The sequence below is a fragment of the Phocoena phocoena genome, chromosome 12 (assembly GCF_963924675.1).
Source record: "Phocoena phocoena chromosome 12, mPhoPho1.1, whole genome shotgun sequence".
NCBI lineage: Eukaryota > Metazoa > Chordata > Mammalia > Artiodactyla > Phocoenidae > Phocoena > Phocoena phocoena.
In genome coordinates this window covers 48,301,705-48,327,398 of record NC_089230.1, presented here as the reverse complement: position 1 = coordinate 48,327,398, position 25,694 = coordinate 48,301,705, and the positions used below count along the sequence as shown (strand labels likewise).

Genomic DNA, 25,694 nt, shown 5'->3' with positions numbered 1-25,694 from the left:
CGGACCAATGTTGAGTTTTAATGCCTGGCTTCGTTCGCCTTGGGGAAGCTTACTTGAGAGAATGGCCGAGTACCTCGACAATCGCGACGAAGTGCACAGGATCAAAACCCCCACGCCAGCCCAGCAGTGGCCACCGCCCCCGCCGAACCCCGCCAACCCTCCAGAGGATCCACCCATGTTCCCCGATAACCAGTTGTTTTACGCAGCGCTACACAGCCTTTCCTCACTCCGTCCCCGCTCTCCCACCCACTCCGCATTCGACCCCAGGTTTGTAGTCCCCAGCCGAACAACAGATCGCCGTCTCCCGCCCAGCTGCCAGCCCGAACCCGCACCGCAGCGAGGGAGCCAGCTCCCCGCGTTCCTCGCAGGCGGGCGGCCAGCCAGCCGCAACTGGGTGGTTGGTGATTGACAGGAGGCTGGAGCAATGAGCCGCAGGGGCGGGACGCTGCGTCACTTCCTGGCTTTTCGGGTAGACGGGGTATATAATTTCGGTGCTCACGCAGCGGCCTCGCTCCCACAGTATGGCCGGCGACATTAGCTAGCGCTCGCTCTACTCTCTCTAACGGGGAAACAGCGGACTACAAGAGACTGAGCTGTATCTGCCTCTATTTCCAACAGACTCACGTTCAACTTTCGCTCACACACACACAAAAAAAAAGCCGGGAAAATTTTATTAACCCTTTTTTAAAAAAAGTTAATATAAAATTATAGCAAAAAAGGAACCTGAACTTTAGTAACACAGCTGGAACAATCCGCAGCGGCGGCGGCAGCGGCGGGAGAAGAGATTTAATTTAGTTGATTTTCTGTGGTTGTTGGTTGTTCGCTAGTCTCACGGTGATGGAAGCTGCACATTTTTTCGAAGGGACCGAGAAGCTGCTGGAGGTTTGGTTCTCCAGGCAGCAACCCGACGCAAACCAAGGATCTGGGGATCTTCGCACCATCCCAAGGTGGGTGCTCGGGGCTCTCGCCCACAGTCGGGTCTGGGGGCTGTCGCCGCCTGGGAGGCACCAGCCCCAGGCTGGGGGGCGGGGGCTGGCTTCCCGCAGCCTTCAGGTGAGGGCAGGTTCGCGGGCGGGGGTCGTTTGGGCGGCCGTGGAGGGCGGCCCCGGCGCTATCGGGAGCGGCCAGGTCCACGCGCGGCCCGAGCCGGCTTCTCCCGCCACCGTTGTAGGGCCGGGCGCTGCCCGGGGGGAGGGGAAAAGGCCGGCGCCGCCGCGTGCTCAGGTAACGTCCCCCGTGCGGGGCAGCGGGCGGCGACGCTTGGGGTGGTTTGGCGGCCCTCGCCTCCCAAACTTACCTCCCCCTCCGCGGGAGTTGGCGGTTCGGGGCCCCGGGTGAGGTGCCCGGGGGTGGGGGCCGCGCGGGCTCCCTCCCAGCAGGTGTGGCTCGGCGGGCTTAGTCAGGCGCTAATTCGGGCGTGTCTGCCTCGGGAATGGAGGAGGGAGGGAGCGGGACAGGAGTCCGACTCGTTCTCTCCGCGTGCTGCGGGAGGAGGGGGCCCACCCGGGGCCGGGCCGAGGGGCTGACGAGCAGGCCTCCCGCCCGCGGTCGGCGCTGGCAGCATGTGGCGCCCGGGCGGCGGGGATTGGGCGGGAGCAGCTGTGTCGCAGTGGCTGGGCCCCACCGCCGCCCTAACGTGCTCTGCACCAAAGCCTTTTCGGGGCGGCCCAGGGAGCCCACCGAGGCTTGCTCCCGACTCTCTTGACCTTGGGTTGTGTAACCTGTTACCGAGTCGGCGGGGTCCGGGCGAGGTGCGGGGTAAAGTGACGCTTGCCTATATTCACGGGCTAGAGGCCCGTCCGAGCTCGGACATAATACCTTTAATGCCTAATCCAGCAAAGGAATCTGGGGCCCCAGCCTCCCACCCCGGGCAGTCACGCGAGAGAGCTGGGCGATCGCGCAGAAAAGGAGAGGTCTTGTAGTGGCCTTGATCCAATCGCAGACGAGGGCGCAGGCGACCCCTGGGGTGGCTGGGCCGGCTCCCCCCGGCTGGGCTCGCTAAGCACCCCTTGGCTTTCTAGGCTTCTCCGCGCACAAGTGCAGCTAGCTAGAGTGGCCGTGCGGCGGCGGCGGAGCCGGCGCGGCCGCTTCATTGAGAGGCGACGACCAATGAGCTCGTTGGCCCGACCGGGAGCCTGGCCCCGGGGTGTGGGCCAATGGGCGTTTCAGGAATGTTGGCTGCGCTCGCCGCCTTCTCTGACAAAAAGCAACTGGAGAAGGGAATCCAGGCGGACACGTGCTGCCGGGACTTTAAGGCGATCTATGTTGAAGGAATCTCCTGTAGAAGAGCATCGCGTTAGCTAAAGTGTGACCGGTTTCATTTTTCAAGCTTTGTGCGACACTTAAAAATGTCTTAATATATCCCTTTACTCTAAGCCCTTTATGTTTATAGGAAGCAGTTACTTACAAAATATGGGGAAGCTTAGTATTTCCTCCATTTCACAGATGGGAAAGCTCCCTGGTGTTGGTAATACGCCTTTGGTAAAACGATTGTGATGGGATTATCTAGAAAATGTTGTCAGGAAGAACTAATGAGTAAGAACAGTCTTATATAAAATGAATAACAAAATTTTCTGCTCTGGCTCTTTAAATGGGTTGAAGCTTTATTTGTAAGCACGCGTTCTTAATAAAGGGAAGGGAGTGTTTCCTCCCCGAGTTCTTGGGCAAAAATGCCAGAATTTAAGCTTGCGCTTTTTTGGTTAAGAGTTCCCTGAATCAAGGAGGAGAAAGGCTTATAAATGGGCAACTTGCTTTCTTTAAATGTTTGAGAACCGCTTTTGTACTTTAATCAGCTGAAATTGTTTTACTGCTTCAGTGTGGATCTTAAAATGATGGCAAAAGTTATACCTTCAAGGACAGGATGTTCAGTTTTGTTGAATTCGTGATTTAGTACCATACGTTTTGTAGACACGTAAAATTTGTTACGTCACTGTTGTGAGAGTTTAGCACATTTCAGCTGTTGAAACATCTATTGGATTTAACAGAGATGTCCGTTGGTAACCTTCGAGGAACATTTTTCAGTGACCTCTCAGGCAGAGATCAACTGGTTAGGTTATTTATTCAGAGGTTTAAAAAAAAGTACCTGAAAAACAATACATGCTTGATACATCACCTAAAACCAATGGCCTGGCCAGAGAAAATCACTGGCTTCTGGTCTCCGAGGAGGTGGGGTGCAGGCCCCAGAGACCACAGAGGAGTTATCAGTCATCCAGAAGAGTAATGCATAATGAGATGGTTCGTGCATGACCTATGGCATGTCTAGATTTGAATTCAAATATCATCTAATAGCTAGCTGTTTGATATTTCCATGTCTCTAAAATGGAGAAAATAATGGTACCTACCTCATAGGGTAATTGTGAGGATTAAGTGGGTTAATACATATATAGTACTTAAAAACTGACTGACAAATTGTAACCATAAGTGTTAACATCTTTATATTTGATTCTTTGCCCTTAAGGACAGAATCTTTTTTTCTTTTCCTTTCTTTAAGCAAACCAGGCTGGAGGAGAAAGTATATCAGATACTTAACATTAAAGGGTGCTCTACCAAGTTGACATATTTTTATTCAAGTAGAGGAGATGGTGAGTTTTGGATTGCTTAATGCAGTTAAACCTTAATTCTTCCACAGAATAATCAGTCTTTAGTAGCTTTGTTCTTTTTTTAATGATATAAAAGTTTGGAAGCCAGAAAATCCTTCCTTGTCCTTAACCTCACATCTCCAACCTCAGTAATACTGCCAAAATGCAAATAGACAAAAGTCATAGTCAAAAGACATTAACTAACAGACTGGAATAAAGTTAACAACTTAACTACACTGTTTATAAAACATAAAACTTAAGGTTATGGAAAGGGTTAAGATGTCCTAAGAGGGCATCACTATCGATTAAAAGATAACAAGGATATTATGGGGAAATTCCTAGAAAAATACTTTTCCACACTGATGCAAGAAGAAACAGAAAATCTTAATAGTCCTATTACCATTGCCTGAATTGAATTAATCATTAATCATCCCATGAATATAAATCTAGGCCCAGATGGTTATACTGGAGTGTTCTAACATTCAAGGAAGAAATAATTCCAACCTTCTTCATACATTCTAATAGTTAACAGAAAGGGAATACACATCACAGTTCCTTTTGGGGTTTGTATAATTTTGATATCAGACCCCTGACAAGCTGTGAAGGAATCAGAATTTTCACGCACTGCAGATGGGAATGGAAAACAGTATATCCACTTTGGAAAATGGTTTGGCAGTTTCTTAATAAGTTAATGCATCTGTCATATGATCCAGCCAGTCTAGTCCACTCATGCATCTGTCCAAGTGAACAGGAAATGTGTCCATACAAAGACTTTTACATGAATGTATTCATAACAGCTTTATTTTTCAATAGCCCCCAAACTGGAAACACGTCTCTATTAACAAGCAAATAAATAAACAAATTATGATTATTCATACGATAGAATACTACTCAGTAATAAAAAAAAGAGATGAACTGTTATTGATACATGCAACAAATAATTGTGCTGGAGAAAAAATAATAAGCCTCACAAGAAGTACTATACTGTAAGATTTCATGTCTATAAAACCAGAAAATTCCAAGAATCTGACAGGCAGATCAGTGGTTGCCTGAGGATGGAGTTAAGGGGGAAGGGTGGATTACGGAGAGGCATGAGGGACCTTTTAGGGGTGATGCATGCGGTCAGTGTTTTGTAATAGTTTCCCAGGTATACATGTATGTCAAGAATCTTGTAGATTTAATGTAAATGAAAAGATTCAAATGAATTTGAAGTTTAGAGTACTATATGTCCCCAAATTCTTTGTACAGTAACAACGATGAATATGAATTTGGAGAATTTGAAAAGCTGCTGAAATAGTTTTATAGAAAAGATTCTGCTATCATCAGGTATAAGGATCCAAAAAAATACTTAGTTGGAAGCAGTGTGGGGTTTGAAGAATTTGTGACATGAAAATTATTCCACAGACATCAACCAAGAGAAAAAAAAACCGTAGGGCCATTTTGAAGGAAATATTCCAGCAGAGCTGGAGAAAGTGGTAATCTGCCAAAATAAAACAATATGATTTGAAAAATCTGACTAATAGTAAAACAGCATATCTTCTGAATACAGATATTTTGGGTTTTTTGAGCTTTTTGTTGAAGCATAACACAAAAGTTAAGAGAATCATGGGCTTCTCTGGTGGTCCAGTGGGTAAGAGTCCATGCTCCCAATGCAGAAGGCCCAAGTTCAGTCCCTGGTTGGGGAACTGCAGCGAAAAGACCCCGCATGAAGATGCCAAGTGCCGCAACTGAGACCCGGCACAGCCTAAATAAATAAATACTCATAAGTACATCTCTGATTTTCACAAATTGATCACATTCATGTAACCAGCGCTCAAATCTGAGGAATGTAACTAGCCAGAAATCCCCCGTACCTCCTTCCAATTATAACCTATTCCCCTCTCCATCTAAGGGAACCACTATCCTGATTTCTAACACACCATAGATTAGTTTTCCCCATTTTATATATAACATAGTCATTTAGTATACATTATGCCTCCTTTTGGTCAGCATTATGTTTGAGGTTTTTTAGTTCATTCTCAATGTTGTATTTTGTGTCTATATGCCACAGTTTATCAAATCTATTGTTAACATGGGTATTTGAGTGATTTCCAGTTTGCTAATACAAATATATGGCTATGAACACTAGTGTGTCTTTTAGTGAGCAATATGTATGCTTTCCTGTTAAATATACACATACCTAAGAATGGAATTGCTAAGTCATAGGGTGTGCATATAGTCAGCATAAGGGTGCTGGTTGCTCCATATCTTCATCCAACACTTGTATTGTTTTTTTAATTTTAGTTATTATTGTGGGTATATAGTGGTCTATGTATTTCCCTTCAGACTAATGGAGTTGAGCATCCTTTCATATCTATTCACCATTTGGCTATCTTTTGTGAAATGCTTGTTCAAGTCAGCCTGTTTTTCTTTTGGGATGATTTTTCAGTTTGCAGGAGTTCTTTATATATTATGGATGAATTATCTGTCCAGTATGTGTATTACAGATATTTTATACACTCTGGTTTCCTTTTTCATTTTATTAATGATAGCTTTAGAAACAAAAGTTCATAATTTTAATGTAGTCCCATTTATCAGTGTTTTCACCTTTAATGGTTAGTGGTTTTGTATCCTATTTAAGATACCTTTGCTCATCCTGAGGTAACGAAGATGTTATTTTTTCCCTCTAAACTTTGTTTTACTTTTCATATTTAGATCTGCAATCCATCTGGAATTGATTTTTTAATATGGTATGAGGGAATAGAAAGCACATGAAGCAAAGTTGGCCCATCTTTCCAAGCTTTAACTCCAAGTCAAGCTGCAACCCACTCTCTTTCTTTTTTTGTGGCGGGGGGGGGGGGGGGTGGCAGCACTGCGCAGCTTGTGGGTTCTTAGTTCCCCAACCAGGGATGGAACCCGTGCCATTGGCAGTGAGAGAGTGTAGTCCTAACCACTGGACTGCCAGGGAGTTAATTCCCTGGAACCCACTTTCTGTTAAACATTTCCCACTCTCCTGTAGGCCATTTAGTAGAATTGTAGCATTTACCTTCAGTGTAATCTGAACAAATGACATAATACTGAGAATCTTTTTTTTTTTTTACTGATTTCTCAAGGGAGACAAAAGGGGCACATTATATAGATTTTGTTTTATTTTTTTAAGAAAGAAAATCTTTTCTGGTATGCTTGGGTTAAATAATACTGGTTAACAATACGTTGGAGAAAAGCAGTAGTCCAGACATCCAAATGAATAAGGAATAGATGATGTGTTCTAAAACTGACTTATTTCACACAGTAATTAAAGTTGAAATATAAAAAGAGGGAGTAGTATATTAGGTTTAACCTGCAGTTTTCTCTACTGAATTTTTCAGATTTCAAATGATGTTGAATAGAAATAGACCATTTATGTCTATTTCCATAATGTCTTAGAATTGCCGGACTAAAATCCTGGACCAAGCAAAAGCCTTTTTATAAGAAATGGCAGCTATGGGGAGGAAGTATGTTAGAAAAGAAGAAATTTTGGTGAGGAAAGATAGTTTAATCTGATCTTTCAGGACTCTAAAATTGGCTTTCCTTTTTGCTTTAGAATTCATCTCAGACCTGAGCTATACATATTCTTAGTAATGAGGTAGGTTCACATGGGAAATTGTAGTGGATGGAGGTGAAGAGAATATTTTACTAATTGTGGGAAGGTTAGAGGTGTTAGACGTGTTACTAATCGTGGGAAGGTTAGATGAAAACTACCATCTATAATTTTAATATTGGAAAAGACATTTAGGACTAGTGGCATGTTCTGCTCTTCTTTCTTTCCTTCACTCAAATTTGTAAGCTAAAATAAAATCTTCAGTAAAGGACTGGGGGCAGTTGCAAAAATAGTAAATTACACCTCAGCATTAACTTTCCCAGAACTCATGCCTTACTTGACTAAATGACTGCACCATATTTCAATATCAATAATTTACATTTAAGGAATTTACAACCCATTGCCAAGAAACCTTTTAGCGTAAATGTTGCGGAGTGAAAAGCTTCTTATTGAGTTAAGCTTCTCATTAACTCCTCACAGCAGTTTCAGAAAAGTTTGAACTGTTATCTTTAAACCACCTTTCTGGGCTTCCCTGGTGGCGCAGTGGTTGAGAGTCCACCTGCCGATGCAGGGGACACGGGTTCGTGCCCGGGTCCGAGAGGATCCCACATGCCACGGAGCGGCTGGGCCCATGAGCCATGGCCGCTGAGCCTGCGCGTCCAGAGCGTGCTCCGCAACGGGAGAGGCCACAGCAGTGAGAGGCCCGCGTACGGCAAAAAAAAAAAAAAAAAAAGTTAAACCACCTTTCTTTGAGAGGTACACATTGAAAGTAATAATAAAATGAAAGTAGCAGTAATTATACTCATTTAACTTTTAGGTAAAGTTTGAGATGGCGGATTTAGTACTCTCATTATAATTAACAGTGCATTCTGGGTTGATTTCTTTGAACAAAAGATAAAAGCTTATTTCTCTGGATAATCTGAATTAAATTCTGGTCAGTCTAGACGTTGCTAAAGAATAATCTCATGTTCTAGGATAGGTTTGAGTCAGACTACTATTACTAGTACTACTACTTTGGGTATGGTGTTGAGGCCTGAATGTAATGTGATAAGGAGAGTCTCTGAAACAGATAGGTCAAGTTAATAGCTAAGGTCACAGTTCAGGGAAGCTTCAAATAGTTCAGTTGGGTGGCTTTTTGGGTAAATTACTTGATAGTCCTGAAACCAGTGATTTTTGCTTAAAGGAAGAAAACCATTAGAGGAATCTAATCACATGGAGCCCTTTTAAGTAAATGTAGGTTTCGAGGCACCATCTGCAGAGTATCTGACCTACAGTATCTATGGGTAGAATCTAAGTGATAAGAGTGAAATGAAACTCTGCTCTAAAGGGTTTCTTCCACCTGCTTGCAGCATTTTGTTCCCTCCATCATTTACTTCTTTTAATTGATGTTTTAAAAGTCTAACAAAGTGTACAATTAAGCAGTATTCGGTGTGTGTGTTTACTTCGTTGTGCAGCAGATCTGTAGAACTTTTCATTTTGCAAAACAAACTACCCATTAAACACTAATTTCCCCTCCCCTCTTCCCCCAGCCCTTAGCAATCACCTTTCTTTATGATTTTGACTACTTTAGATACTTCATATGAATGTATTGATTACCTCATTCAAGTGGAAACCTACAGTATTCATCCTTTTGTGACTGGTGTATTTCACTTAGCATAAAATTCTTAGATTCATCCACGTTGAAGCATGTGATAGGATTTCCTTTAAGACCACATAATCCATTTTATGTATTATACCACTTTGTCTTTATCCATTAATCCCTTGATGGACATTTGGGTTGCCTCCTTCTCTTGACAATTGTGAGTAACAGTGAACATGGATGTGCAAATATTTCTTCCAGATCCTGTTTTGTATTATTTGTGTATATACCCAGAAGTAGAATTGCTGGATCATGTGGTAAATTCTATTTTTAAATTTTTGAGGAATGTCCATACTGTTTTCCATAATGGCTGCACCATTTTACATTTTCACCAACAGTGCATAAGTGTTAAAATTTCTCCACATTCTTGCCAACACTTGTTCTTTCGTTTTTCCTTTTAAATAGCAGACATCCTAATGGGTGTGAGGTGGTATCAAGAATGTGATTGGCGTTTCTCTTATGAATAGTGGTGTTGAGCATCTTTTTACATGCTTGTGGGCCATTTGTATATCTTGGAGAATTGTCTTTTTAAGTCTTTGCCTACTTTTAAATTGGGTTATTTGTTTTTGTTGTTGGAGTTCTTTGTTTATTCTGGATATTAATCTCTTATAAGATGTATGATATTTTTCCAATTCTGCTTTTTCACTCTATTGAGTGTTTTCCTATGATACATAAAAGTTAAGTTTTATGTAGATCCATATGCCTATTTTTGCTTTTGTTGCCTGTGCTTTTTGTGTAACATCCAAGAAAGCTTTGCCAAATCCAATGTCCTAAAGTTTTTCCCTATGTTTTCTTATAGGTGTTTTGTGTCTTAATTTAGGTGTTTAACATTAATATATATATATATAATATTTATTTATTTGGCTGCACTGGGTCTTAGTTGCGGCACGGGGGATCTTCACTGCGGTATGTCGGATCTTTAGTTGCAGCAGCATGCGAACTCTTAGTTGTGGCGTGTGGGATCTAGTTCCCTGACCTGGGATCGAACCCCCTGCATTGGGAGCGAGGAGTCTTAGCCACTGGACCACCAGGGAAGTCTGTTAATTTAGGTGTTTAAGTCCATTTTGAGTTATATGGTGTAAGGTAAGTATCTAATTTCATTCTTTTGTGTGCAGATCCAGTTTTCTCAACACCATTTGCTCAAGAGACTCTTTGCCCAATTAGTCTTGTACTTTTGTTAAAGGTCATTTGACCTGAGGTGTTTACTTCTTAAATTTTTACATTAAAGAGTGTAGCCAGGGGAATTGCCTAGCGGTCCAGTGGTTGGGACTAGAAGCTTTCACTGTGGTTGCCCAGTTCAATCCCTGGTCGGGGAACTAAGATCCCACAAGCCATGTGGTATGGCCAAAAAAAAAAAAAGTCAGTTAGCCATTACAAGTGTTATTGAATCAGATGACATAGAAGTCTCTTGTCATTTTAATTGCCTCTCTTACTGTGTTAACACCCCAGTTTGTTCTATTTTTATTAGACCACAGACTCTTTAAGAAAACTTATAAAATATGGCATGCCATTAATGTTTTACTTTTCTGGCATAGTGACTAAGATCAGTCAATCCATGTACTGTCATTTGTAAAGAGCATACTATTTGGGATATTTATCATGATCTGGGTGTGGCTAGGATCCAAAAAAAGCTTTATTTACATAAGGAGGCTTATTTTTCCCTCAGAAATGTGATATTAATAATTTGCTGAAATTCTCAGCTGTTTGGTTTTCTCCTTCCTCTTTGTGTTCATGTATGGCATTGTATTAACTTCTTCAATTCTGTATCTCTGTTGCATCTTTCCTGTCCTTTGATTTATTATTTTTTTGAGCCAACAGTGCTCCTAAGATTGTGTTTTTATAATCACTTGGTTGATAGACTGTTCAACTGTGTTTGGCTTAGGGTGTTTTAAAGCAATTCCTATCATACTGTGACTTTGAAAAATCCTACTTGAAGGTTTCCATTAGGTGAGGAAGAGTTTGGTTGTAGAATTAACAGTGATGAATGAGTGCAAGAGCATTCTTGTTCCATCAAGATGGAATAAGCACACTCTATTCTCACTAAATGCAACTAAAAAACCTGGACAGAATGCATGGAGCAGCTATCTGAGAACTCTGAAAAGTAAATGTTAGGTGAATTGTAGAAGGAAGCCAAAACTCAAAATATCACTGAAATAGTCGGGAGTTTGTTTCTTTTTTTCTCTGGTATCTCCTGGGGTGGTCTCAAAAGCTGCCAGAAACCTGGAACTGCACACAAACTGAGCTCTGAGAGAGGTCTTGTTCTGGAATGCAAAGAAGGAAGGGAAGGGGGGCCCCTTTGGGTTAGAGAGAGTGGGGAAAATCCCTTTTTTATTTTCGTATTGCTTTGCTTTTTTTCTGTTCTTTCCTGCCACCGCTCAGGCAGTCCTGTAGCAGACTGCTGCAGAGTGGGGAAACTAAATTGGCTTTCTAGCCAGAGGACCAAGAAGCAGGCCATCTTCACTACCACCCCAGTCCCCCCACCAAACCTCCCCCCCTTGAGCCAGAAGTTGTTGTGGAGATTATGGAGAGAAAGAGGTGAAGAAGGTGATCCCTTAATGATTTATATGAACACTCCTTAGCTGCTCATGTGTGGATCTGACCCTAAACAGTGTATCAAAGGCTTTGAAAACTGACAGATTGGCCACTGGGTGGCACATATGCAGGACAGCTCAGAATTCCATAGCAATGGCTTTCATAACTCTGAAATCGTAACATAACCCATAGAAGTTGGATGAGAACAAGACTGAACTTAACCATTTCAACTGTTTGCTAGCACAATTTTTTTTTTTTTTGGCTGCGTTGGGTCCTTGATGTGGTGCACGGGCTTCTCATTGGTGGCTTCTCTTGTTACAGAGCATGGACTAGGCGCACGGGCTTAAGTGGTTGTGGCTCGCGGGCTCTAGAGCGCAGGCTCAGTAGTTGTGGTTCATGGGCTTAGTTGCTCCATGGCATGTGGGATCTTCCCGGACCAGGGATCAAACCTATGTCCCCTGCATTGGCAGGCATTGGCAGGCGGATTCTTAACCACTGCATCACCAGGGAAGTCCCCTAACACAGTTCTTTAAAATCAGCATGCTCCATAGGATTTAAAGGAGATGTAAAATCATACAGTGTGATGTCCAGGATGCGATCATAAATTACTCGACATACAAATAAATGACCAGGAAATTCTTTCAAAGGAAGACAATCAATAGACTCCAGCCTCTAGGTGATGCAGATCAAAATTTAAAAGCATCTATCATAACCATTCTATAAGAAGTAAGGAGAACACTTAGAAGTCTTAGCAGAGAAATAGAAGATGGAACTAAAAAATAACTACTGGAATAAAAAGTTTACTGAATGGGCTTTATTTAGTAGAATGGAGATGACAGAGAGTGAGTGAACTTGAAAACAGATCAGTAGGAATTGCCCAGTGTGAACAACAGAGAAAATATTGAGACTGAAAATGAACAGATCCTGGTGGGACAAACCAAAAGTTTTAACATTTTATGTCAGATTCACAGAAAGAGGAGTGTGATGCAGAGAAAATAGTCCATGTCTAGGTTCATTATAATGAATGGGTTCTATAACAGCTAAGATACTGGACAGTGAAATGACTAAACTTCATTTATGCAGGTTAAGATAGCATTTCAAGTGGAAGATATATGTGTAGCTCATTAACAGAATAATTCTGTTAAATGAATCTTTTATTTTTTCTTTTTAAGAACTCACCCTCTAAATACCTGAATTATTATGGTGACAAATTTAAAAAACTGAATGGGATCATGTAGCAGTTTAGATTTTTTTAATTTAAGGCTCTTTTATTTTTTAGTAAGTTTATAAGATCTAATCAAAATTATTGCCAGATGCAATAAATATTTTAGGACCTGCTGTGAACTGGGCTAGGCACTGAGGATGGAAACAGTAAATTACACATTCAATCCCTAACTACCTGGAATGATTCTGGTGGGATTAACATGAATACCCAAATAGCCACACAACTAAAGCACTTAGGTAAGCCTTCTGAGTTTTAAAACATTTTAATGGCAGACTTGATCTGGTGGGGGTAGTGGGGTGGCTTGAGCTGGAGGAAGGGAGGTGGGGACAGAGGTTCTAGGTAGAGTGAAATCCATTCAGCAGTATCCAGAACAGTCAAAGTTTGCACCTGTTGTCTCAGCATAATTATAAGGTTCTAGTTCACTCTCAGGTGGCTTGATTTGGGTGAATTAGTTATCTATATGTTTGTCAATGTACACTTTATTTGCTTTAATTATTCTTCTCATTGTCTTTTGTGTGGGGGTGGCTACGTTGGGTCTTTGTTGCTGCCCGCGGGCTTTCTCTAATTGCAACGAGCTGCGGGGCTACTCTTCATTGCAGTGCGCGGGCTTCTCATTGCGGTGGCTTCTCTTGTTGCAGAGCACAGGCTCTAGGCACGAGGGCTTCATTAGTTGTGGCGCACAGGCTTAGTTGCTCTGCGGCATGTGGGATCTTACCGGCAGGGCTCAAACCCATGTCCCCTGTGTTGGCAGGCAGATTCTTAACCACTGCGCTACCAGGGAAGTCCCTCGTTGTGTCTTTATCATATAATGTGTCAGATGAGAAGGGGGGATCCCAGGAGATCTGAAGATTAGATAATAGTTTACTCTTTGGAGAGAGTAAAACAGGATCTTTCTGAAGTAAGGGAAGCAGGTACAGTTGAGGGGTAGAGTCACTACACTGAAAACAGAATAAAAAGTTTATACTGAGTGTGAGATCCCTAGCCCTTTATCAGCTCTTTTACCTACCAGAAATCTTAATATGCTCCAGGCAAGAGAACCGAATATTTGGGTAATCTGACCTACCCAGGAAAGAACAACAGCAAAAAAACACGGAGTTCCCAAGTGAAACAGCCTAGATAGAGAGAGGTCCACTAAACAAGCATAGAACTTCTGACTAGCTAAGTCTTAGCACCCTATTCTTGGCCAAGAACCACTTAAAAGAAACGTTGAAAGAGGAGACATTTGGGGGAACATCTGAGGATAAATTTGGATAAGTGTAAAGCAAGTCCAGGAAAAAAACCTATACAAGCGAGGAAAAGTTCTTGTTATACTATATCTAGCTCAGCCACAGAACACGTTTAAAAGTCTTAACATCCTATAGTTAACACTGCTGTATGATATGTGAAGAAAATGTTAAGAGAATAAACCCTGAGTTCTCATCACACCGAAAAAAATTTTTTCCTTTAATGCCTTTTTTAAAAATTGTATTTATGTGAGGTGATGAAAGCTAACTAAACTTATTGCAGTAGTCATTTTGCAGTATACATAAGTGAAATCACTATGATGATGGGCACCTGAAACGTACACAGTGCTGTATGTCAACTATATCTGAATAAAACTGGGGGAGGGTAGTTAACTTTAATCACTGCTTTTCAGTTCTATTCACTATTTATGTTATGTCCCGTGGATAGAAGAGAATATTTGCAGGAGTGCTTAATTCTAGTGGGAAGTCAGTAGGTAATGACATCAGCCAGCAGCATTATTGGAAGATCTGAATTAGATCTCTAAAGAGATCCCTGTGCTCCAGAATTTTACTTAAATGCTTCTAATGTTTATAGTGGGTATTTTTATTATTTACCTTCATATTCAGTATTTGAATTCTTACTATCTAGTAGGTAAATTTTGTATGCATTATGTAATTTATTATCAGTCATGTGAGGTAGGTTTTATTAAACCAAGCCCAGGGGTAATTGTAAGAAATGTCACAAAGCAGAAAAGCAATAGCTTCAATAAGAGCCTCATGTTTTCCTTTAGTTCTGGTTATTTCTTTTTGCATGAAGGCATATTCTTTGTGGAATTGAAATACTGTGGGTTCTGGAATGTTGTTTGCACATTTAGTGACCTTTGAGTCTTAGAAATATGAAACTGAAAGCTACTACTTCAGTACCTAAGACAATCTATAAATTTGTGTTAACTCAGAACTGGGTCTTAATTGCAACTGTTTTTCCTTCCCTAAACAAATTGAACCATTTTTAAAATTTGAAACAAACTGCAAAAACATGGCCAAGTCTAATACGTATTTTCTTCTTTATATAAACAATCATTAGCACCTCTTAAAAAGAGTAATTGTTAGCTCTTTTTAAAAGTTGCTTCGTAAAAAAAAAAGTTGCTTGATAAAGTTATGGGCAAATAGGCTTTATAATTAATCATTAGCAAGGCTAAATCATTTAAGTTTTAAGATGGGTCTGAGTAATGTTCAATTTAATCTACCAGTGGGAGGAATTACTACTGCCTTGTGGCTGGTCATCCAATAGCCCATTGGGCCAATAACATTCTTTTAGAAAAATGATGAAACAGGCACAAAATTCTAGCAGGATTGATTGGTATTATGTTTGCCTTTAATACAAAAGAATAAGCATACCTATTTCTGTGCTGGCTGTGCTGTTGAGGATTTCTCTCACAAGGTCTTAACTGGAAAAGAAAACTTTAATGTGCCATTTTCTTGGGTATACAAGAATGAGTTGCCAAATATTAAGAGGCTTAAAACATATTTCTAGCCTTTAATCTGGTTATTTTAAGCTGTCCTGTGGGAATATTTTATGTTAACTTTCTGTTTATAGTGGGCACACTGAAGAGGAAGCACTACCTTAGGTCTCAATCGGGTAGATTAAGACTAGCGCATGACCTCCTTTTTGCTGTCTACTGCCTTACTGCATTTCAGCTTTGTTGAAATGGGCGTTTTGTCATCCCATTAGAGTGTAACAGTATTCCCAAGATCTTATGGGTATGCTTGTACTATTGAATTGTCAGCCAAAGGCATTTTTTGGTTTTTTTTGACAATGCTTCTAGACCTTTAAACAGCACTGGGCATTGTGATTAGCTGCCAATTTGATAGCAGAAAATAGTATCAAAACTGTGTGAGAGTACCAGCTTACTTTTGCTGTCAAACTTAAATCTCTTTGCCAATCTAATTGGTGAAGGAAATATGCTTTTAAATTGTAATTCATATAGTAAGGTTAAAAATCAGAATTTGAGGGACTTCCCTGGCAGTCCAGTGGTTAAGAATCTGCACTACCAATGCAGGAGGCGCAGGTTTGATCCCTGGTCGGAGAACTAAGATCCCACATGCTGTGTGGTGCATCCCCCCTACAAAAAACAATCAGAATTTGATAGGGGAAAAAAGTATCTCATTTTAACTTGTATTTCTTTAATCACTTAGTGAAAGGTAATGTTTTCCCTTGGTTTATTGGCCTTTGGTATTTCCTCTGTACATGGCCTATTTACATTATTTTGTCCATTTGTCTTTTTCTTAATAAATTGCAAATACGTAGTATAATTTCCTGGGTTTTGGTTTGCTTTTTTGTTTTTTACATGCTATAGCAAAATGTATCCATCTTATTTGGTGGATATGTCAATTTTTTTTTTTTTTTTTTTTTGCGGTACGCCGGCCTCTCACTGTTGTGGCCTGTCCCATTGCGGAGCACAGGCTCCGGATGCGCAGGCTCAGCGGCCATGGCTCACGGGCGTAGCCGCTCCGCGGCATGTGGGATCTTCCCGGACCGGGGCATGAACCTGTGTCCCCTGCATCAGCAGGCGGACTCTCAGCCACTGCGCCACCAGGGAAGCCCCAATATAAATTATTTTGAAACAAAACTAAATGTTGGTATTCATAAGAGAAGCTGGAACAAGAATGTGACAACAAATATAAAATGTGGTCTTAAATCATTGGAAACCTTTGAGACCTTTGTAATTTTTATGAGAGTACTGTTATGAATTAATCATCCTCTTTTTGGTTAAATAATAGATCCGAGTGGGACATACTTTTGAAGGATGTGCAATGTTCAATCATAAGTGTGACAAAAACTGACAAGCAGGAAGCTTATGTACTCAGGTAAGTCCTGTAAAACAAGTGTTGGCTAACCAATTTCAGTCTGAATCATACTTTACATGGAATAGCAAATCATTTTTCTGGATCTTAGTTCTATAATTGTTTTCATCTTATTTTTTAAAATATGATGTAAAATAAAATGTTTACTTCCGATGTCCCTAGGCAGTAGGTTTTTGAAGTCTTACCTAATAGCTCTTCAAGATGGTTGCCATCTTTACTACCTCCTTGAGGTTAGCAGGAAATGTCTGTGAAGGAGGGGAGGGTAGAATGGCACTGTTCCTTTGCCCACAGTCCCTGATACAGGTCTTCCTTTTTAGTATATGCCTCTCTCTCAGAACTTCAGGCAAAGTGAAAATTAGCTTCATCATACAAATAGGATTGCTGTATGTAAGAGAAGAAAGCCATGCAACCTTTTTATAGGTACAAAGATACTATATTGAATTCTTATAATAATACTATAATGGGCCTTGGGGCTATTGTATTGAACATGGTGCCTGCTTTTTACGAAGCTTGTGCTTGGCATGTACAGATGTTTATCAAATGATTATTATGTGCCAGGCCCTAGGGATATAATGGTGAGTAAAAACAAACATTCCTTTCCTCATAGAGCTTATTATCTAATGAAAAGTAATGAGATGGTTACAGAAATACACGAGAGTGGGCAATTCAAAATGAGGTAAAGTATGAATTTAGTGTCCTAGGTTAGGTTAGGTTAGGTGAGGAGGAAAGTTGACTACTAAAAGAGAGTTTGTGTAATGAGCTAATATGCTTTATACCTAATTTAAGTTCTGTTTCTGTGGGGTCCTATCACATTACACTGATTTTTATATAATAGAAGAGGAAGAATACTATAGTACATTATTTGCCTCCTTGAGATCTTAACATTTAAAATTATTAGCCAAAAATTTACATTGTAAATGACAGTGCAATACTAGATTAAACATCTCAGTAGTACATAAACATTGTTATAATATTGTGACTTTTTTTTAAACTGCAGTGAGAGTAGCATGTTTGTCTCCAAGAGACGTTTCATTTTGAAGACATGTGGTACCACCCTCTTGCTGAAAGCACTGGTTCCCCTGTTGAAACTTGCTAGGGATTACAGTGGGTTTGACTCAATTCAAGTAAGTAATCAAAAATCATTTATCCTTTTGTGGGGTGGGGCGTAAATGTTAGGATTCGGTGATGTGCCTGGTAAATATATTTGTTCAGTTTTAATGGGTAAGGACGTTCACAACATGGGGAGAAAGAGTGCCTGTTGCTCATTAATAGCAAAAAATATGGAGGAACCAGAGAATGAGTTGGGATAAAACTCAAATGGGAGAAAAGAAAACCAGACACTTTCAGTAGTTAATTCCTTAATATTATTACTATGAATGGTAGAGAAACTAAGAAAAAGAAAAGCAAGAAAAATCATCCAGTCTTCATAATAAAGAATTGATTATGTTAAAGAGCAACAGTCGGTTAATTCTTGAATGCTATCAGAATTTATACTTAGGGTATAATTGTTCTGATAAGCAAATGTTGGATTTTAATAATTAACTATGGCAAGGATAGCTGTCATTAGGACCTAAAACAGTTTTTGTTAATTATTGACCCTTTTAAGAAAATCTAAATTTAGCAATATGTTCTTAATTTTTGGATCAGTGACTCTTTTGAAACTAAATATACACATGTTCTGCCACAAAATTTTTGCTTACATGCCTGTTATAAAGCTCAGATTAGGGACTCTCTGGTGGCGCAGTGGTTAAGAATCCACCTGCCAATGCAGGGGACACAGGTTCAAGCCCTGGTCCAGGAGGATCCCACATGCCACGGAGCAACTAAGCCCATGTGCCACAACTACTGGGCCTGCACTCTAGAGCCTGTGAGCCACAACTAGTGAGCCCATGTGCTGCAACTACTGAAGCCCGAGTGCCTAGAGCCTGTGCTCCGCAATAAGAAAAGCCACCGCAATGAGAAGCCCGTGCACCGCAATGAAGAGTAGCCCCCACTTGCTGCAACTAGAGAAAGCCCGCACGCAGCCAAAATTAAATTTAAAAAAAAAAAAAACAAAAAAAAACTCGTATTAGAAACTCCTGCTCTAGGGCTCCCCTGGTGGCACAGTGGTTAAGAATCCGCCTGCCAATGCAGGGGACACAGGTTCGACCCCTGGTCCAGGAGGATCCCACATGCCGTGGAACACCTAAGCCCGTGCGCCACAACTACTGAGCCTGCGCTCTAGAGCCCATGCTCTGCAACAAGAGAAGTCACCACAATGAGAAGCCTGCGCACCGCAATGAAGAGTAGCCCCCGCTCGCCACAGCTAGAGAAAGCCCACGCACAGCAACGAAGACCCAACACAGCCAAAAAACTAAATAAAACAAAATAAATTAATTTTTTAAAAAAAAGAAAGAAAACTCCTGCTCTAGGGAATTCCCTGGCCATCAAGTAGATAGGACTCCGTGCTCATACTGTCAAGGTTCCAGGTTCAATTCCCTGGTCGGGGAACTAAGATCCCACATGCCACGTGATATGGCACAGAAAAAAACAAAGAAAGAAACTTCTGCTCTAGAAATAAATATTGTACCTTGTCTCTACAGTTGTTATGACCCATCATTAGTAGTTGGGCATTTTTTAGTTTCTAGAAATTCAGTGACACAATCTACATGGTTAATGTTCTATTTAGACTCTATTCACAGCTGAAAAACAAAGTTGCTCTGTATAACACTAACCCATGGGTATTGGTCTGAAACCTTGCTCTTTGACATAGTGGCCTTTGCTTTTGTTTGTCAGCCAGCAAAGTACTTATACATCTATTAAGCATATTACAGGAAAAACACTATGTTAGTTGTCATTGGGGAAAATATTTATGGATATAGTTTTGATTTTGATATGTATATGTAGAAAATAGTTGATTGGTTTCGGAAAGGTGATAGAATTCAGTGTATGAAGTTATCTGTCTGTCTTTTTATAGAGCTTCTTTTATTCTCGTAAGAATTTCATGAAGCCTTCTCACCAAGGGTACCCACACCGGAATTTCCAGGAAGAAATAGAGTTTCTGAATGCAATTTTCCCAAGTAAGTTTTAATAGAATTGAATCCTGCTTTCTTAAAGTTAGAAGATATATCCTCTCAAATGTGTGTGTGTGTGCGCGCACCTATGTGTCAAATGCAGCACATTATATAGTTAAGATAAATATATCAACGTAGCTGATTACAATTTTTGGAGTATGTTGTGTAAGTATTGTTGAAATGATGGGGGGAAAATCAAGGAATTGATCGCCTGCCAGAGGGAGAGCTCATCTTCATCTAGCCAGTTGCCCTCATTTATATCTAACTTAGTGGTTATGAAGGCTGTAATCCCTTCATCCAGAAAAATGCCCAGTCACCTCATAGACCCAGGCTAAGGCACTGGTCCATGTTAAGAAACTCTGTCGAGCATTCTATATAGGAATTGTCCTAGCTTAAAAATGGTCAACTTAGTGAGAGCATAGTGTCACTTCAAGTAAATTGGCAAGATTTTTTCCATCCATTTGCTAAGCTTTATTTATAGACCTTCCTTTTTGAGCTTCAAGGACAGGGAAGTAAAGTTTATCTAATCTAACACCCTCATATCCTAAAGGAGGCTGAAAACCTGGATGATTTTAGTCACATGGCACAAAGTTGTCCACAGGGATGATTTAAAAAGAAAATCAGATTTCTATCCTACTGTTCTTACCTCATCTACTAATATGAAATTGTACTACTTATATAAATAAGAGTGCTGAGTATAATTTAGTTTAAATATCTACCAACTATTAATTTACTGTGTTTAATGAGGCTTTGAAACACTATGGACAGGAGGACATATTACATAAAATAACTTTTTACTTGAGAGAATAGATAAATGGGTGACCAAATTCCATTTCCTGATGGAGTTTTAGGGGAGAGTAAACCATAGTTTTCTCAGCACCATTTAGACTGACTCACTAGCTGAAGTGCATCTCTAAATGACAGCCAGTAAAGTTTTTTCTTAAAAGGTGAGGGGGATCCTGCCTACTTGCTATCGAATGGATCTGTTAAATTTATTTTATGTTCTCCTTCAACAGATGGAGCAGCATATTGTATGGGACGCATGAATTCTGATTGTTGGTATGTTGGACCTAATTTGATGGAAGTTTTGTTCTACATAAGATTTACTTTAAACTTGGAGTTGTCATTGTTAGAAACTATTTTGTACTTTTACGTAGGTACTTGTATACTTTGGATTTCCCAGAGAGTCGGGTAATCAATCAGCCAGATCAAACCCTGGAAATTCTGATGAGTGAGCTTGACCCAGCAGTTATGGACCAGTTCTACATGAAAGATGGTGTTACTGCAAAGGATGTCACTCGTGTAAGCATTTTCAATAATAATTCTGTATTCTGCTTGGTGACTAAATATTTAAACTCATTCTCCATTTATTTTTCAGATTTGTTTTTAACTCAGTTTTTGGGCTTTTTTCCAGGAGAGTGGAATTCGTGACCTGATACCAGGTTCTGTCATTGATGCCACACTGTTCAATCCTTGTGGGTATTCAATGAATGGAATGAAATCGGATGTAAGTAAGAATATCTTGCTTAATAATTGAAATATTTAAGTGTGCCCTTTCCATTATTAACACAAAACTATTTCTCAAAGGGAACTTATTGGACTATTCACATCACTCCAGAACCAGAATTTTCTTATGTTAGCTTTGAAACAAACTTAAGTCAGACCTCCTATGATGACCTGATCAGGAAAGTTGTGGAAGTCTTCAAGCCAGGAAAATTTGTGACCACCCTGTTTGTAAATCAGGTAAAGTATTTTATTATCGACAATAAAATCTTACAGAAAATAAAGATAGTGAAGCATGTCATAAAATGTATTCTGAGATGGCACATTAATCATTCAGATATTCAGAGGTACTACTAATTGAGGTGTTTGGTAGATGAGAAGCTTTATGTGTTTCATTAGACTTATGTTGGTCCTTGTTTTTATATCTAACCCAGTTCATGGGCTCCTCTTGTCCTATTTTCACTGTTGATAGACCTTGGGGTGGGGGGTGCCAGGGGACATAAGGTGCCCCACTTCATCCCACCCCTAAGAAGTCAGCTAAAATATTTCAGTGCCACAGTTTGACTAAAATAGTAGCCTTAAATATTTATTGCATGACTGCTTTGTTTGAAAATACTTCTGCAGATTGGAAGCACTCATGGTTAATTTAATTTTTTTCCCCAGAGTTCTAAATGTCGCACAGTGCTTTCTTCACCCCAGAAGATTGAAGGTTTTAAACGTCTTGATTGCCAGAGCGCTATGTTCAATGATTACAATTTTGTTTTTACCAGTTTTGCTAAGAAGCAGCAACAACAGCAGAGTTGATTAAGAAAAATGAAGAAGAAACGCAAAAAGAGAACACACATAGAAGAAGGTGGTGGCTGCTTTTTAGATATTGATACCAAGGGCCATGCTTTCCATAACCACCACCTTGTAGTTGCAGAAAGCCCTAGATGTAATGATAGTGTAATCATTTTGAATTGTATGCATTATTATATCAAGGAGTTAGATATCTTGCATGAATGCTCTCTTCTGTGTTTAGGTATCCTATGCCACTCTTGCTGTGAAATTGAAGTGCATGTAGAAAAAACCTTTTACTATATGAAACTTTACAACACTTGTGAAAACAACTCAATTTGGTTTATGCACAGTGTAATATTTCTCCAGGTATCATCCAAAATTCCCCACAGACAAGGCTTTCGTCCTCATTAGGTGTTGGCCTCAGCCTAGCCATCTGGGACTGTTCTATTAAATTGCTACCAGGATTTTGCATCCAGTTACCTCCACTTTCTAGAACATATTCTCTACTAATGTTATTGAAATGAATTTCTACTTCATACAGATGTTTTTGCAGCACCAATCAAAGTTCTTCTTCCACGAGTCGAGTCCTCTACGAAAATGACTGCAGTTATCCATTTTGTGCGTTACTATCTCACTGCTTCCTATACTTGTGTGACTTTGATTCATTCCTCACCATGGTGTCTCCCTCCCAACCACACCCCCTCCATAAAGCAATACACTGTTACACTGTGGGTTTACACTAACCTTATACCCCAGAGGGGGAACAGGGTTGGGGGTGGACCCTGGGCTTAATTTTCTTTTAAGGTCAAGGGAGTTTGGCATTTTTCGTTACCATGAGCTCTTTTGGAATAAGCTGGTGTTGATTAGTGAAGAAGGTGTAGATTGATACTAGGGAATATTGGCAGAACTGTATGCCATTCTGTGCCCCCCATTAAATGAGATTAGCTTCTCATGGGTACCATGTCTTTATTAACTTGCTAAGTAGTAGTATAGAATAATTATCACTAAATTTGTTAGCAAGGAGATTTAAGATAAAGGTTGTGTTGGATTCAACAAGTTGAGTCAGCTCAGATGATTCACCTCAATTTTTATTTTCATAGCCATTTCCACTAATTTCTATTAATGATATGCCATAAACTTTCGTTCAAAGCAGAATCGATGTCTTTGCCATCTTTGTGACTTAAAAAGTTCTGTGACTTTGTGATGCATGTGATAGTGTTCTGACGCTTCCTCTTACTGGTATTTCTTTCTCCATGGAGTAACATCAAGTGATGAATGAGAACTGTTCAGGTTATTCAGACATACTACACAGTGAAGCAGAGTGCTATCCATAAAACATAACATACAAAATTCCAAAATGGTCAATGGGAAATGACTAGAAATACAGGCTTAAAAGAGTTGGCATCTTTTAGCTGTATTTGCTAATACGGACATTTATGTAAGCAGCTGAGAAAAGAGCAAAGTTGACTCAATTTTGTATTTCTTCTTGTCCTCAAACAATTTTTGATTCATTCTGGATTGATGCAGTGATGTTTTTGTTCCTTCTGTACTTATAAATGAAACACTTTTTTTTTAGTGTTTCTAAACATAAATTCTACTTGGTTTGAAATCAAGTGGTTGGAACACTTTTGACTTTTAAACATGTTGATTCAGAGCTTCATTGAAGAAGCTTTCAATCAATGGATCAGTCCGGTTCTGTAATTAGCGCACAGTACCTAATGTTTTGGTGCTATTATGAGGACCAATGCTCAAAGTGGATTTTGTTCTTGAACAGTGTCCCAGTAGATTTGATGAACACTTATTGGCTTGAGGTCTGATCCCTGCCCCAGCCCAATAGATTTAAGATTTCTATTTAATGTTGAGAAACTGCACAAATTTGTATGGAACAAAGCCTAGAAAAATAAAAACTGTAGATTGAATAGTAATCTAAATTAATCCTAGTGTGTATGATAGAGGAGGGAAAATTTTGGTGCCATAATTTCTCTCTTCGTGGTGTTGGACTTAAATCAGTTGAAATGTATTTCTGTACCACAATTTAAGCTTCAATAAAGGTTTGCTTAATTCATTGTCTAGTGATATTCAGAAAGTTTTCTGTTGATGTATTTTTTTAAATAGTATACATGACCAAATACTAGACATCTAAAGTTTTTATAATTAATTGAGTAAATCAATATTTAATGATCATTTTTTAAGATTTATGGGAGTTGTCATAAAGATAAGATCTCTAAGCTCCTGGGAGAACAGATTTAAACATTTTTTTGTTAGTGGCTTCATACCTGAAGCTCAAAGGAAATCATCCAGGCTATATACCAGGATATCAAAGAGTAGAAAGGGTGTAAGTAGTCAGAATAAGAATGCTAGAGTTTGGAGCTAGAAAAGTGAAACGTTTGAAGGTGGAATAATCTAACATTTATTATGAAATAGGCTCTCTTGATGGTGGGGTGGGGGCAGAGTTTAACTCATGGTTATTTCTATTAACTAGAACAGAGTTATAAGCTTTTGATCATTGTGCCATGCGGGTACATATCTCATCATCTGAGTTAAAAAGGGTTGATCGTAGAAAAGCAGGTTGTTACATATGTGTGCAATACTTACAGCACCAGATTCTTTTACATGAACAGGTAACTGAGTTTGGCAGACACTTGGTGTTGATCAGATTCAGGGACATAATCTGAAAAATATGGTAAATGTGATATCACACTATGAAAGATAAAAGGCTTTTATTGTCCTAGTCAGATAACTCACCATTTCCTGGCTACCCACCTTCAAACTTGACATTCTCATCTACCCTTTTTGTCATAATGGAAGAAGTATTGGTCCTTTGGATTCTATCCACCCATTCCTATTTTCAGAGACTTTATAACTGAGTTCACTGCAAGCATGTCCACTGTTGATCACCATCAGTTTGTTTTACTTTTCTGGTTTCTTCCCACTTATGTTTGCTCCTTAGGGTCTACTTTATTAGTCCTTTACAAGATGATAAGTGTCAATTCTTACCCCAAACTGAACCCTCTGCAGACTACTTGGAATCTAGCATTTTCCTGAGTTGTTGAAACCAGAAACCTAGGATGAAATTGAGGCAGGGTCAGAGAGATCTGTTACGTGACTAAGTTTGGAAGAAAACCATTGGCAGTGTCAAGAGGTGTCCAATATGCTGTTGGATATGTGAGCTAGGAGCCCATAAAAATAGGTTGAGATTTGTAATTAAACATCTTAATTGGGTGTATATTTTAAAAAATTGAACCTTCACACCCTAGCTTCGATAGTTCTCAGTTCTGCTTTGGTACATTCATCTGTCCGCTATGCACACCTCTTATTAGGTAAGATTTATTTAAAAATTGAAATACACAAATCTTAACTACAATTTTGAAAATGGATACTTTTAGCCCACAGCCATATCAGGACAAGGGAAGTTTCCCTTATACCCCGACCTAAGCAACAAAGCACTACCCCTACTTTAGTTGGTAGTTTAACTACTATCCATGTTTTTTCACCATAGACTAGGGTTTCCCTCCCCGCCCCAGCTCTGAAACTAAATTGAATCACTTAATGCTTTCATTAGTATAAAGTTTTGAGAGGTTGAACCATGTATTTCTTTTTATTGCTGAGTAGTATTCCATTGTATGAATGTACCACAATTTGTTTAGCTATTCTCCTGTTAATGAACATTTTGTTTCCAATTTTGGGAAAATATGAATAAAGCTGCTATGAACATTTGCATATAAGCATTGTGGCTT

The 25,694-nt window shown here is 39.9% G+C and overlaps 1 protein-coding gene across 3 annotated transcripts; it reads left to right on the top strand.

The window, feature by feature from the left end:
- The first annotated feature begins 837 nt into the window (after positions 1–837).
- Positions 838–24,039, top strand: AMD1 (adenosylmethionine decarboxylase 1). 3 transcript variants are annotated; one of them, XM_065888801.1, is made up of 9 exons: positions 838–947; positions 16,538–16,624; positions 17,619–17,745; positions 19,578–19,680; positions 20,691–20,733; positions 20,832–20,976; positions 21,089–21,181; positions 21,262–21,417; positions 21,841–24,039. In XM_065888801.1, exons 1-9 carry the CDS (start codon positions 838–840, stop codon positions 21,979–21,981), a joined length of 1,005 nt encoding a protein of 334 aa, XP_065744873.1. In that variant the 3' UTR covers positions 21,982–24,039. The 3 variants fall into 3 exon arrangements, with proteins under 3 accessions (XP_065744873.1, XP_065744874.1, XP_065744875.1); XM_065888802.1 differs by lacking the exon at positions 16,538–16,624; XM_065888803.1 differs by lacking the exons at positions 16,538–16,624; positions 17,619–17,745; positions 19,578–19,680; positions 20,691–20,733.
- The last annotated feature ends 1,655 nt before the right edge of the window (positions 24,040–25,694 follow it).